Consider the following 12,796-nt stretch of genomic DNA (forward strand, 5'->3'; position numbering starts at 1 on the left):
CGGCGTGCTCCTCATCCCCTCGCGGCCCCGCCCCTTCCGCCGCCCGTGTCCGGAGCGTGCACGCACCGGGTCGTCTGCGGGTGCGAGCGCGTCGGAAAGCCAGTGACTCTAGAATCGTAGCGGGCTAGGGGGCCCGTACCAGCGGCTCAGGTGAGGGCGGACGGGGCCGGCGAAAGGATGAAATGTCGCTGGAGAGCAGAAGGAGGGAGCGGCTGGGCCTCCGAGGGTGGCAGCTCCTGTGGGAGGGGGAGCGGACGTGCGGGGAGCCGGGTGGTCAGTGGGTGGGGGTTAGGGTTAGGCACCGTGTGGGGGAGGGGCAGGGGCAGGGTGACGGAGGTGTGTGCAGAAAGCAGGACCCGGGCCTTGGGCTGGTGTGGAGAGGTGTGCTGCAGGCTCCACGAATTTGGAGCTGACGATTGTTCGGGAAGGAGCCAAGGGTTTGGCTTCTGCGTTGGGGAGGGTCCAGGAGGGAAGGTCGGTGTCCAGGTGCAGAGGCAGTGCCTTTGGGAGAAGCCTTCCTGGACGACTGAAGAGGCCTGGGACGCCGCAAGACTTAGAGAGCCTTGGCTTCCGGGGTTTCAACGCCTGGCAGCTGCCTGCTTTTTGTATTTTGAGGCCTTTGTCAGAATAGTGGCAGGGCAAAGATTGTCACTTGGATTAAATTTAGCTACATATCTACCCTAATTGAGGAAAGCTGTGAGCAAGTTGAGCAAACAGGTAATGCTCCTAAGAGTTAGGGAGAACACTAACTTTGCAGCTATTACCTTGTTCTGTGCCAATTCTCTTAAGAGGGTTTTACTCTGAACACCTGGTTTCTACCCTTTTTTTTTCTATTTTGAAGTTTTATTAAACTCATATGCCCTGTGCTTTCCCATCTGCTTCGATTATTTAGACACCAGGAATGTCTAGGGTGTTGTAATTTTGCCATGTGCTGAAGGATATCAGGGCACAGCTGCTTGGGGACCACTCATCTGTCTTGACCCAAGACTAATCTTTTCCCTGTATCTTTGTATAGATCGGAAATCTCTTCAAGATAACTTGAAATATTTTAGTGGAAAGGTGCTTTATTTTAGAAGCAGTATAACAGTTGAAAACCCTGGTGATGTAATGGTGAAGAGCTATGGCTGCTAACCAAAAGGTCAACAGTTTGAATCCGCCAGGCACTTCTTGGAAACCCTGTGGGGCAGTTCTACTCTGTCCTGTAGGATCTCTAGGAGTTGGAATCGACTTAACTGCAACGGGTTTTGGGTTTGTTTTTTTTTTTTGGTTTATGACAGTCTACTTTTTATCACTTGAGAGTCTTGGAAATGAAAAATACCTGAGTTAAGTAATGTAAGCTGACACTCATCTGGAGATTATTCATTGCAGAACTCCAGGATTGGAAATACCAGTAGAGAGAACCTGGTCCAAGGTCCCTTCATTTTACACTTAAGGAGACTAACACCTGAAGAGGTAAGATTTGTGTAAGGCCACTGGGAATTAGTGACAACCCTGGGCTAAAAGTCTGGTGTTTTGACTCTTTATATTCACTTTTTTTTTTTTTTTTTTTTTTGCATTTTACTGTTCTTGTTAGCTCATTTGTATTATTCTCAATAGGACGGGAATAGAAATTAAAATGGATTCAGTAAATGCTCAGAGAGTAAGTGAATTCCAGCTCCCTTTGGTCCTGTTAGCTTTGTTCAGTCCTGTGGCCTCAGCTTTATGTCTGGATCCAGTTGTCAGCTTTGTGAGATGCTTTCAGAAAATATATTAGTATGTCCTTTTTCTGAAGGTGCTTGGCAGTGTCCAGTTGTTAGAGGAAGGAGAATACATTGCCTTATATTCACATGGTTGTAGAGATCAAGTGGACTAACTAAAGGCAGATTGGCCACTGACTTTACTAGTTGTCATGGTCTGCTGCTGGAGTCTTAGGAGTTTCTGTGGATTAATAAAGTCGTGTTAGCATAAGAAATCCAGTGAATTTAGGAATTAGTATAGGGGCATTCTGAGAAACAGGAAATCTACCAGATAAGATTTGGAAATTCAGTTGGGAATACGTTGGTGGAAGGAAGGGAGAAGAGCTGTGTTAGGGTGTAAGGAATATCAGAATAGACTAGAGATGGTTGAGAGTGCATATTTTCCGGGCCAGAATATTTCCTGCGAGAATGTTGGCATCAGCCAGGTTCCTGGGATTTCTGCTTTCGTATCTGTGTGGTGTAAAATGATTAAACCCTTAGCTACTAACTGAAGGGTTAGCAGCTTGAATCCTACCCGCAGACTCCTTGGAAGAAAAGCCTGGTGATGTACTTCTGAAAGGTCAGCCACTGATAATCCTGTGGAGCACAGTTCTGCTCTAATACGCACAGGGTCTCCTTGAGTCGGAGCTGACTTGACAGTAATTGGTTTGTTTTTTGGTTTTATCTCAAGGTATCACTGAATATATTTATCAAGAGTACCTGTGGAGAATAAACAATGGATTCTCTGGACCATATGCTGACAGATCCCCTGGAACTGGGCCCGTGTGGAGATGGCCATGGCACTCGTATTATGGAGGACTGCTTGCTAGGAGGCACCAGGGTTAGTCTACCCGAGGACCTCTTGGAGGATGTAAGCACTGACCTGTCTCAGTCTTTTCCTTCTGTTTGCTTTCTCATAGGAGCACTTTTAAACCTTTTCCACTCTCTACAAGATTCCAGTCTTTTGTGATCCTTTTGGTTTCATTTTCTACATAGCAGGTAGAATAATCTCTTTTTTTTTTAAGTGTAAAGTCTATTTAATACTCAGTTGGAGTCAGGTATAAACTACATCTTTCATGTTTAATAACATGTCAAAATAATTTGGTAATATGATATAAGCCCTATTTTTTAACAAGATAATTTCCCAGCAGTTAAAAAGTTTAACATTTCAGGATCAGAATTACGTATGTGTTTACATTAAAGTGTCCTTGGGTCACGCAAACAGCTAAGAGCTCGACGACTAACTGAAAGGTTAGTTTGAACCCACCCAGAGGTGCATTGGCAGAAAGTCCTGGTGATCTGCTTCTGAAGGTTGACGGCCTTGAAAACCTTACGGAGTACAGTTCTACTCTGCAACACATGGGGTTGCCGTGAGTTGGAATCAACTCAATGGCAACTGTTTTTTTTTTTTTTAAAACATTGAAATGGTTACTCATGTTGTGAATCATTAAACAAAACCCCAACATATTATTTCTGTACATAAGGTAACCGAACTGAAATAAAAAAAAAAACCCTAAAAAAAAAAAAAACCGAACCCATTGTTGTTTATTCAATTCTGACTCCAAGTGACCGTATAGGGCAGAGTAGAACTGCCCCGTAGGGTTTCTGTGAAGTGGCTGGTGGATTTGAACTGCTGACCTTTTTGGTGGCAGTCGAGCTCTTAACCAGTGTGCCACCAGGGGTAAATTAAAAGTACATGCGCTGTGATAGGATGCCACCATGCTATTGACCGCGTTCCAGGGCTTTGAACTGGTTCAGGACAGTTCAGTCATGGCCAGCTGAAACAAGGGCAGCGTACACATTGCACAGCAACCAAAGCTTTTGCCCGTGGGATTTTATTCCAAGTAGGAAACAGCCCTGACCTGCTCAAAGATGATGCGGCACACATTCAGAGCAGCTTGGTTGGTTGTCATTGGCATCTTTGAGCGCGACAATGCTGTTTCCTACTCGGGGCGAAATCCCACGGGCAGGAACTTTGGTTGCTATGCAACACGTACACTTACCTTGTTTCTGTCAGCCGTGACTGAACCACCTCTAATGGGTTTGAAGCCCTGCCATGTTCGTAGGCAGGAAGTGTAATCGCCATTGAGATGGACACCATTTATTGAGTGCTTGCTATGTGCGAGGCACCGTTTATTTATTCTGTTTATTTTGACATATTTCAAACATAGAGGCAGCTGTAGAGAATAATATAAGGAGCCCCAGTGGTCAAGTGCTTGGCTAAAAGGTTGGCGATTTGAACCCACCCAGTGGCTCCAAGGGAGAAAGACCTGGTGATCTGCTTCTGTAAAGGTTACAGCCAAGAAAACCCTCAGGGTTGGTTGTACTCAGGTGGGGTTGCTGTGGGTTGGAATCGACTTAACGCACCTGACAACAGCAACAGTATAAAATAACAATATTCATGTAGGCATCACTCTGTTTTAGGAGATAATTTCATTTAGTCATATTTGCTTCGAGTTTTTATTTCAAATGTCAAACATTTGTAGATGAAGTTCAAGCCACTGTTGAACCCTTATCTAATCCCCTTCCCATCCATGGTAACAACTTTACTAATGGTGTGTATCCATGTCATCCGTGTTTTCTTAGTTTTGCATCCTCTTTCTGGGAAATCTCTTTGTCATTTCATTTACTCAGCCAGTGCTTGTTTTATTGAGTACCTGCTCTGTGCCAGCCACTGAGTTAGGTGGTAGGAATACATTAGTGAGCAGAAATAGGTTTACAGGGGGCGATCTTGGACATTGAGTCTGAGGTGCTTTTGATTCATACATGCAGACAGGCCTGGGAAGAGGTTGGGTTTCTGGGCTGTCTCCTGCTCAACCCTCCAGCAGCTCTCCATTGTCTTTAGGATGAAGTCACAACTATCTTAAGTGTTTCAAGTCTCTTACCACTCTTCCTACTGTCTGCTGCCTCCAATCTCCTTTCTTGTCTGCTCCAGCCAGTGTCTGAACTCTTTTTTAATTAAAAAAAGGGAAATGTATCACACATAAGAATATCTAAAATGTGTTTATGTACATTTTCAGCAATAATAAAATGAATATCCATATAGCCACCATGTAGGTTAAGAAGTAGGCTGTCACCAGTACTATTGTAGCATCCTGTGTACCCCCCATCTCATCCTTATCCTTTCCCCTGTAGGGGATGGCTGTTCTTTCTTTTCTATTAATTGCTCTTTTGTTTTTATTCGTGTACTCATGGATTTTCTTCCCCAGCATCTTTTTTTCCCTTTCCTTATCTCTCTGCTATCTTAAATGTTACTTCTTCTGGTAGGCTTACTTTGACATCTTAAGTCTGGGATGTGTATTTCTTCTCTGTGCTTATGCACTCTTCGGCAGCTATTATCCTACATCAAGTTTGGTGTTTGATCGTCCCTCATCCCAGAGAACTACGTATGTTAGTCTAGCTTAGTACTTGGCGCACAGAAGATATTCAGTATATAATTGTTGAGTTGAAGTTCTCTTTTTACTCTTAGCACATGACCTCAACTCAGGTTCTTTCCTCCCCATGTTAACTTTTCCTTGCCACTCAGCTGAAGCTGAATTCAGATGGCTAGTATCACACCCCTTGTTGCAGAGATGACTGCCAAATGATATTCTCTCTACTGAGATCAGTTTTCTATGAATTATTATTTATTGTTGGGTGTGAGATTTTGGTCTAGATGTAGTCTTTACTCATCTCTAAGTTTTGAGAATTGAGTAAGGATCATCGGAATTTTAGTTTGTTTAAAAACGTACGTTTGTTTTTCTCGTTTACTTTTCTCCCACTTTCCCTAATTCTCCTAGCCCGAGATCTTCTTTGATGTAGTCAGCCTCTCAACGTGGCAAGAAGTACTCAGTGACTCTCAACGTGAATACCTGCAGCAGTTCCTGCCTCACTTCCCTGAGGACAGTAGTGAGCAGCAAAACCAGCTTATCCTAGCCCTGTTCAGTGGCAAGAACTTCCGCTTTGGAAACCCTCTGCACATTGCCCAGAAGCTCTTCCGAGGTCTGTACCTCAGCGTTCATTTTTGGAGGGAGGTGGTGGGTGTGGGACACACTCACCACAGGTGGATATTCCTCTTTGTTTTGTTTGGTCGGTTTATTTTCACTTGTTGATTTAGCAGAGAGTGGTTTTGTGCAGCACTTTGTTGCCTAGGCTGCTCTTCTTTTTAATAAAATTTTATTGTTTTATGTACATAAATAGTAAATGTATTGCTCAGTGGTTTTTACTAATGCAAACTCAACTATGTAACCACCACCCAGATCAAGAAATAGAACATTAACAGAACCCCAGGTGCCCCACCTTTTTTAAAAAATTTTTATTGTGCTTTAAGTGAAAGTTTACAAATCAAGTCAGTCTCTCCCATATAAACTTATATACACCTTACTACATACTCCCATTTACTCTCCCCCTAATCAGTCAGCCCGCTCCCTCCTTCCAGTCTCTCCTTTCGTGACCGTTTTGCCAGTTTCTAACCCCCTCTACCCTCCTATCTCCCCTCCAGACAGGAGATGCCAACACAGTTTCAAGTGTCCACCTGATACAAGTAGCTCACCCCTCATCAGCATCTTTTTCCAACCCATTGTCCAGTCCATTCCATGTGTGATGAGTTGTCTTCAGGAATGGTTCCTATCCTGGGCCAACAGGAGGTTTGGGGACCATGACCGCTGGGATTCTTCTAGTCTCGGTCAGACCATTAAGTCTGGTCTTTTTATGAGAATTTAGGGTCTGCATCCCACTGTTCTCCTTCTCCCTCAGGGGTTCTCTGTTGTGCTCCCTATCAGGGCAGTCATCGGTTGTGGCAGGGCACCATCTAGTTCTCCTGGTCTCAGGATGATGTAAGTCTCTAGTTCATGTGGCCCTTTTGTCTCCTGGGCTCATAATTATCTGGTGACCTTGGTGTTCTTCATTTTCCTTTGATCCAGGTGGGTTGAGACCAATTGATGCATCTTAGATGGCCGCTTGCTAGAGTTTAAGACCCCAGATGCCACACTTCAAAGTGGGATACAGAATGTTTTCTTAATAGAATTTATTTTGCCAATTGACTTAGATGTCCCCTGAAGCCATAGTCCCCAAACACCCGCCCTTGCTCTGCTTACCTTCGAAGCGTTCAGTTTATCCCAGAAACTTCTTTGCTTTTGGTCCAGTCCAGTTGAGCTGACCTTCCCTGTATTGAGTGTTGTCCTTCCCTTCACCTAAAGTAGTTCTTACCTACTATCTAATCAGTTAATAACCCTCTCCCACCCTCCCTCCTTCCCCCCTCCTAACCACAAAAGAAAGTGTTCTTCTCAGTTCCAGGTGCCCCCTTTTGACTACTTAAAAAATTCTTAAAAATCATTTTGTCATTTATTTTATACAACACACATCCTTTTTTTTTTCTTACTACAGAAAACATGACACCTGACTGCCAAGTACTTCAGCATGTGTGTATCTTTTAAGAACGAGGGTATTCTTTCACATAATCACAATCCTATTATAACACCCAAGAAATTTAATATTGAGCAAATAGTAGCACTGACTGTTTAGTCCGTACTCAAATTTTCTCAGTTGTTCCCAAGAATGTCCGTTATAGTTGCCTATTCTTTCCTTTTACATTCAGGATCCAGTCAGATTTCATGCATTGCATTTGGGTCTCATGACTCTTGAGCTCCTTGAATTTATTTCCTTGCCTTGTGTTTCTCTCAAGATACGTTTTTGAAGAGCCCAGGACATTTGAATGGTTAAATGCCCTAATTTCTAGGGACTTTTTTTTTTTTGTTTGTTTCCTCATGGTTGAGTTCAGGTTACAAGCTTTTGGCAGCAGTGGTATATGGGAAATACTGTGTCCTTTCCCAGTTCATTCCCATAGGAGGCACGTAATATCAGTGTGTTCCATTGTTGGTAAGGCCAGATTTGATCACTTGGTTAAGTGGTGCCTGCCAGACCTCTTGATTTTAAGGATACTTTTTTTCCTTTATAATTAAAGAAATCTGTGGGGTGATTCTTTGGGACCATGAGATAATCTTATTTCCCAAAAACCTTGGTTTAACCTGTGGTTTTTGCATCCATTGATGATCCTTGAATTTGCAGCTGGGGCCTAGAATGGGTTGGGACCACTTTTGAATCGGAGTTTCCTCCTGTCCTGTGGAGAGGCACAGAGGAGGTGTGAAGCCTCTTTCCCTCCTCTTCTCTGGGATTACTTTACTTTGGCAGAAGGCCGTAAAAGGATGGCACATCTCATTGAGCCCTGTTAAACTGGATGGCTTGACAGCTGCTAACTACTGAAAGCAGCAGTCTTATTTCAAACATGGCAGTGTCTTAGGGGTTTAAAATGAGCGCTCCCTCCTTCGGTGGATTAGTGGTTTAGAGAGGAATTCTCTTTGTTGGCAGAGGTATGTTTCACCGAAGCCAGGGGCCTCGTGCATGACTGACCCACCTCTTTTTTTTTCTTTTGGAAGAAATGTCATTTTATTATTTTCAAGTACAATAAACTGCCATTTGGGCAAAATAAGGAATGGCATTTTTTCTTTCTTATATATAGTACTTTAGATGAAGGTTTACAGAGAAAGTTAAGCTCTCATTAAACAATACACATACTGTTTTGTGACCTTGGTTGCCAACCCCATGTCATGTCAACACTCTCCCCTTCTCAACCTTGGATTCCCCATTACCAGCCTTCCTGTCCCCTCCTACCTTCCTGTCCTTGCCCCTGGGCTGATGTGCCCATTTAGTCTTTTTTTTTTTTTTTGATGGGCCTGTCTAATCTTAGCTGAAAGGTGAACCTCAGGAGTAATTTAAGTACTGAGTTAAAAGGTTGGCTGGGGGCCATATACTCAGGGTTTCTCCAATCTCTGTCTGACTAGTAAGTCTGGTCTTTTTTGTGAGTTAGAATTTTGTTCTACATTTTTTTCTCCAGCTCTGTCCGGGACCCTCTATTGCGATCGCTGTCAGAGCAGTCAGTAGGGGTAGCCGGGCACTATTTAGTTGTGCTGGACTCAGCCTGGTGAAGGCTGTGGTAATTTTGGTCCGTTAGTGCTTCGGACTAATCTTTCCCTTGTGTCTTTTATTTTCTTCATTCTGCCTTGCTCCAGATGGGGTGAGACCAATGGAATATTTTACATGGCCCCTCACAAGCTTTTAAGAACCCAGCCAATACTCACCAAAGCAGAATGTAGAACATTTTCTTTATAAACTATGTTATGCCAGTTGGGCTGGATGTCTCCTGAGACCGTAGTCCCCAGCACTGAACCCAGTAATTTGGTGCCACAGGGAGTTTGGATATGTCTGTGAAGCTTCCATAACCTTGCCTTGGTCAAGTTGTGCTGGCTTCCGCAGTCTTGTGTACTGTCTTACCCTTCACCAAAGTTGCCACTTATGTATTGTCTAGTTAGTGTTTTTCCCTCCCTACCTGCCCTCCCCAACCATCAAAGATTGTTTCTTTCTGTTTGTAAACCTTTTCGTGAGTTTTTATAATAGTGGTTTCAAATAGTATTTGTCCTTTTGTGATGGACTTACTTCACTCAGCATGGTGTTCTCTAGATTCGTCTGTGTTGTGAGATGTTTCACAGATTCATCATTGTTCTTTATTGTTGCATTGTGTTCCATTGTGTGTATGTACCATAGTTTGTTTATGCATTCATCTGTTGATGGTCACTTAGGTTGTTTCCATCTCTTTGCTATTGTGAATAATGCAGTGAACATGGGTGTGCATATATCTGTTTGTGTGATGGATGTTATTTCTCTGGGATATATTGCTAGGAGTGGGATAGCTGGCTTGTATGGTATTTCTATTTCTAGCTTTTTAAGGAGATGCCATATTGTTTTCCAAAATGGTTGTACCGTTTTACATTCCCACCAGCAGTGCATAAGATTTCCAGTCTCCCAGCAGCCTCTCCAGCATTTGTTATCTTCTGTTTTTTTGATTGGCGCCAGTAATGCTGGGAGGATATGATATCTCATTGTAGTTTTGATGTGCGTTTTTCTCACGACTAGTGATCGTGAGCGTTTCCTCATGTGTCTGTTAGCTGCATGAATGTCTTTTTTGGTGAAGTGTCTGTTCATATCCTTTGCCAATTTTTTAGTTGGATTATTTGTCTTTTTGTTGTAGAGGTATTAGATTTTCCTTTAGATTTTAGATGTTAGATCTTCGTCAGATTTGTAATAGCCAGATTTTTTCCCTTGTCTGTAGGCTTTCATTTTACTCTTTTGATGAGCATAAATGTTTAATTTTTAGAAGATCTCAGTTACCTAGCTTATCTTCTGGTGTTTGTGTGTCATTAGTTATGGTTTGCATCCTATTTATGCTGTGTGTTGGGGCCTGTAGTGTTGATCTTAGTTTTTCTTCTATGATCTTTATAGTTTTTGGTTAAAGGATGCTGTTGGTATTTGGATTGGGATTGCATTGTTTTGTACATTAGTTTGGGTAGAATTGTCATTTTCACAACGTTGAGTCTGCCTGTCCGTGAGCATGGTATGTTTTTCCATTTATGTAGATTTTGTTTGTTTTCTTGTGGCAGCGTTTTGTAGTTCTCTTTGTATAGGTTTTTTACATTTCTGGTTAGATTCATTCCTAAGTGTTTTGTTTTTTAGGGGTTATTAAAAATGCCGTTTTTTTCCTGATTTCTTTTTCGTCCTCTTTATTGATGTGTAGGAATCCAGCTGAGTTTTGTATATTTATCTTGTATCCTGCTGTTTGGCTCAATCTATTAGTTCCAGTAGTTTTCTTGTGGAGTCTTTTGGGTTTTCTATGTACAGTATCGTATTATCCACAAATTGGGACAGTTTTATTTCTTCCTTACCAATTTAGATACCCTTTCTTTCTTATTCTTGCCTTATTACTCTAGCTAGGACTTCCACCACAGTGTTAAATAGGAGTGGTGATAAAGGGCATCCTTGTCTTGTTCCTGTTCTCAAGGGGAATGTTTTCAACCTTTCTCCATTACGAATGATGTTGGCTGTTGGTTTTGTGTAGATGCCCTTTATTAATGTTGAGGAATTTCTCTCCTATACCTATTTTATTGAGAGTTTTTTTTTATCAGGAATGGATGTTGGACTTTATCAAATGCCTTTTTGGTGTTGATTGAGATGATCCTGTGATTCTTTTCTTTATGTAGTGAATTACATTGCGTGATTTTCTGTATACCTAGTATGACTCTCACTTGGTGTATTATTTTTTTTTTTATCTGATTCTGAATTCTGTTGGTTAGAATTCTGTTGTGGATTTTTGCATCTATGTTCATGAGAGATATTGGTCTGTAAGTTTCTGTTTTTGTGGTGTCTTTTCTTGGTTTTGGTATCAGGGTTATGCTGGCTTCACAGAATGAACTTGGAAGTATCCCTTTCTTTTCTGTGTTCTGAAGTGGTTTGAGTAGTACTGGTGCAAGCTTTTCTTTGAATGCTTGGTAGAATTCTCCAGTGAAGCCGTGTGGGCCAGTGGTTTTTTTTGTTGTTGTTGGTAGTTTTTTTTTTTTTTTTTTTTTTTAACTGTTTCAGCCTCTTTCCTTGTCTGGGTCTATTTAGATTTTTGACTTCAGTTTGTGTTAGTTTGGGTAGGTAGTGTGTTTCTAGAAATTTGTCCATTTCCTCTGGGTTTTCAAATTTGTTGGAGTATCGTTTTTCATAGTATTCTGTTATGATCCTTTTTATTTCAGTTGTGTCCGTTGTAATTTCTCCTATTTCATTTCTTATTTGGGTTATTTGCTTCCTCTCCTGTTTTTCTTTGGTCAGTTTGACAGGTGGTTTGTTGATTTTGTTGATACTTTAAAAGATTCAACTTTTTAAAACCATCTCTTCTAGTAGCGCAAGAGAGAGAGACCTGGATGCTGGTTGGTTTTAGTGGGGTTGCGCAATGGACCTTCTATAATGTTAGCACTGTTTATTTTGCTAGCATATTTTCCCCAAACAATATGGTAGTCTGGTAAGGATCCAAATAAGGAATGTCAAGGCAGGAATTTGTGTGTATTTTACTCTGACCAGTGTTGTATTTCAGGTCTAGGATTCCCAGAGACAGTTGCATTGGCCTGGTTTTTCTGGTTATCAGTTTTAACTGAGTTAGCATTGCTTTTCAGCACTCTTTTACTTTCTGTTTTCTTTCCTGATTTTCTGTTTTAAATACTCACCTTTTCCTTAATCTCCAAATGGTTATCAGACTCCCTTGCCTCTTGTTTCATAAAAGGCTTATCAGTCATAAACTCCTTTAGCTTTTTACCCTGTCCCGCCCCAGCTTACTATGTTCATTCCCTTTCAGACCCACTTTTCTTTTCTCTGAAAAAGAAGGGTTTTTCCGTTTGTTTAAGATGAACAATGCTCTTTCCTCTGTTACCTCCTCTGGGACCTTATTTCCTCAGTTCACCATTCTCTCTCCTGCATGTTCACTCTGTGTGTGTTCACTTTCCATGTGTTTTCTCAGTCTATAGATGTTTTCAGGGATCTGAGACTAAAAAAATCCTCAACCACCTGGCCCCTTTATTGCTTTGTATCTTTTTCCTTTATCTCCAAACTTGTTGAAAGGTGTCTGCAGTTCTCTTTTTCAGTTATCCACTTGTGGCTTTGTCCTTGTTACCTACCTCACTGAGACTGCTCTTGCTAATGCCACCAGTGATCTCTTTTTTGTTTTTGTTCAACTTTTAAAAAATTTCCAACTGACAGGAAAGTCGTAAGAATATACGGTAGACATCCATTGTTATGGATTGATTTGTATCCCCCACAAATGTGTTTCAGCTTGGCTAGTCCATGATTCCCGTTACCCATGTGATTGTCTACCATTTTGTCATCTGATGTGATTTTCCAATGTGTTGTAAATCCTGCCTCTATGATGTTAATGAGGCAGGACTCAATCTACAAGATTAGATTGTGTTTTAAGTCAGTCTCTTTTGAGACATAAAAGAGAGAAGCAAGCAGGGAGACGTGGGGCCTTCTATCACCAAGAAAGCAGAGCCAGGAGAAGAGCCTGTCTTTTGGACCCGGGGTCCCTGTGCTGAGAAGCTCCTAGACAAGGGGGAAGATTGATGATAAGGCCTTCTCCCAGAGCCAACAGAGAGAGAAAGGCTTGCCTGAAGTTGGTGCCCTGAATTTGGACTTCTGGCCTCCTAGACAGAGAATAAACGTCTCCCTGTTAAAGCCCTCTA

General features: G+C 41.9%; 1 protein-coding gene across 3 annotated transcripts in view; it reads left to right on the forward strand.

Moving 5' to 3' along the window:
* The first annotated feature begins 35 nt into the window (after positions 1-35).
* The window catches only part of NFRKB (nuclear factor related to kappaB binding protein), a 56,065-nt gene continuing 43,304 nt past the window's right edge, over positions 36-12,796 (forward strand). For 2 of the 3 annotated variants that reach the window (XM_064268861.1, XM_064268863.1), the window contains exons 1-4: positions 36-150; positions 1,369-1,452; positions 2,407-2,586; positions 5,495-5,696. In XM_064268861.1, coding sequence (XP_064124931.1) covers positions 2,452-2,586; positions 5,495-5,696 — 337 coding nt within the window. In that variant the 5' untranslated portion in view covers positions 36-150; positions 1,369-1,452; positions 2,407-2,451. The remainder of the gene's footprint in view (positions 151-1,368; positions 1,453-2,406; positions 2,587-5,494; positions 5,697-12,796) is intronic. The other variant, XM_064268862.1, reaches the window with a different exon arrangement.

The sequence above is a fragment of the Loxodonta africana genome, chromosome 15 (assembly GCF_030014295.1).
Source record: "Loxodonta africana isolate mLoxAfr1 chromosome 15, mLoxAfr1.hap2, whole genome shotgun sequence".
NCBI classification, from domain to species: Eukaryota; Metazoa; Chordata; class Mammalia; order Proboscidea; family Elephantidae; genus Loxodonta; species Loxodonta africana.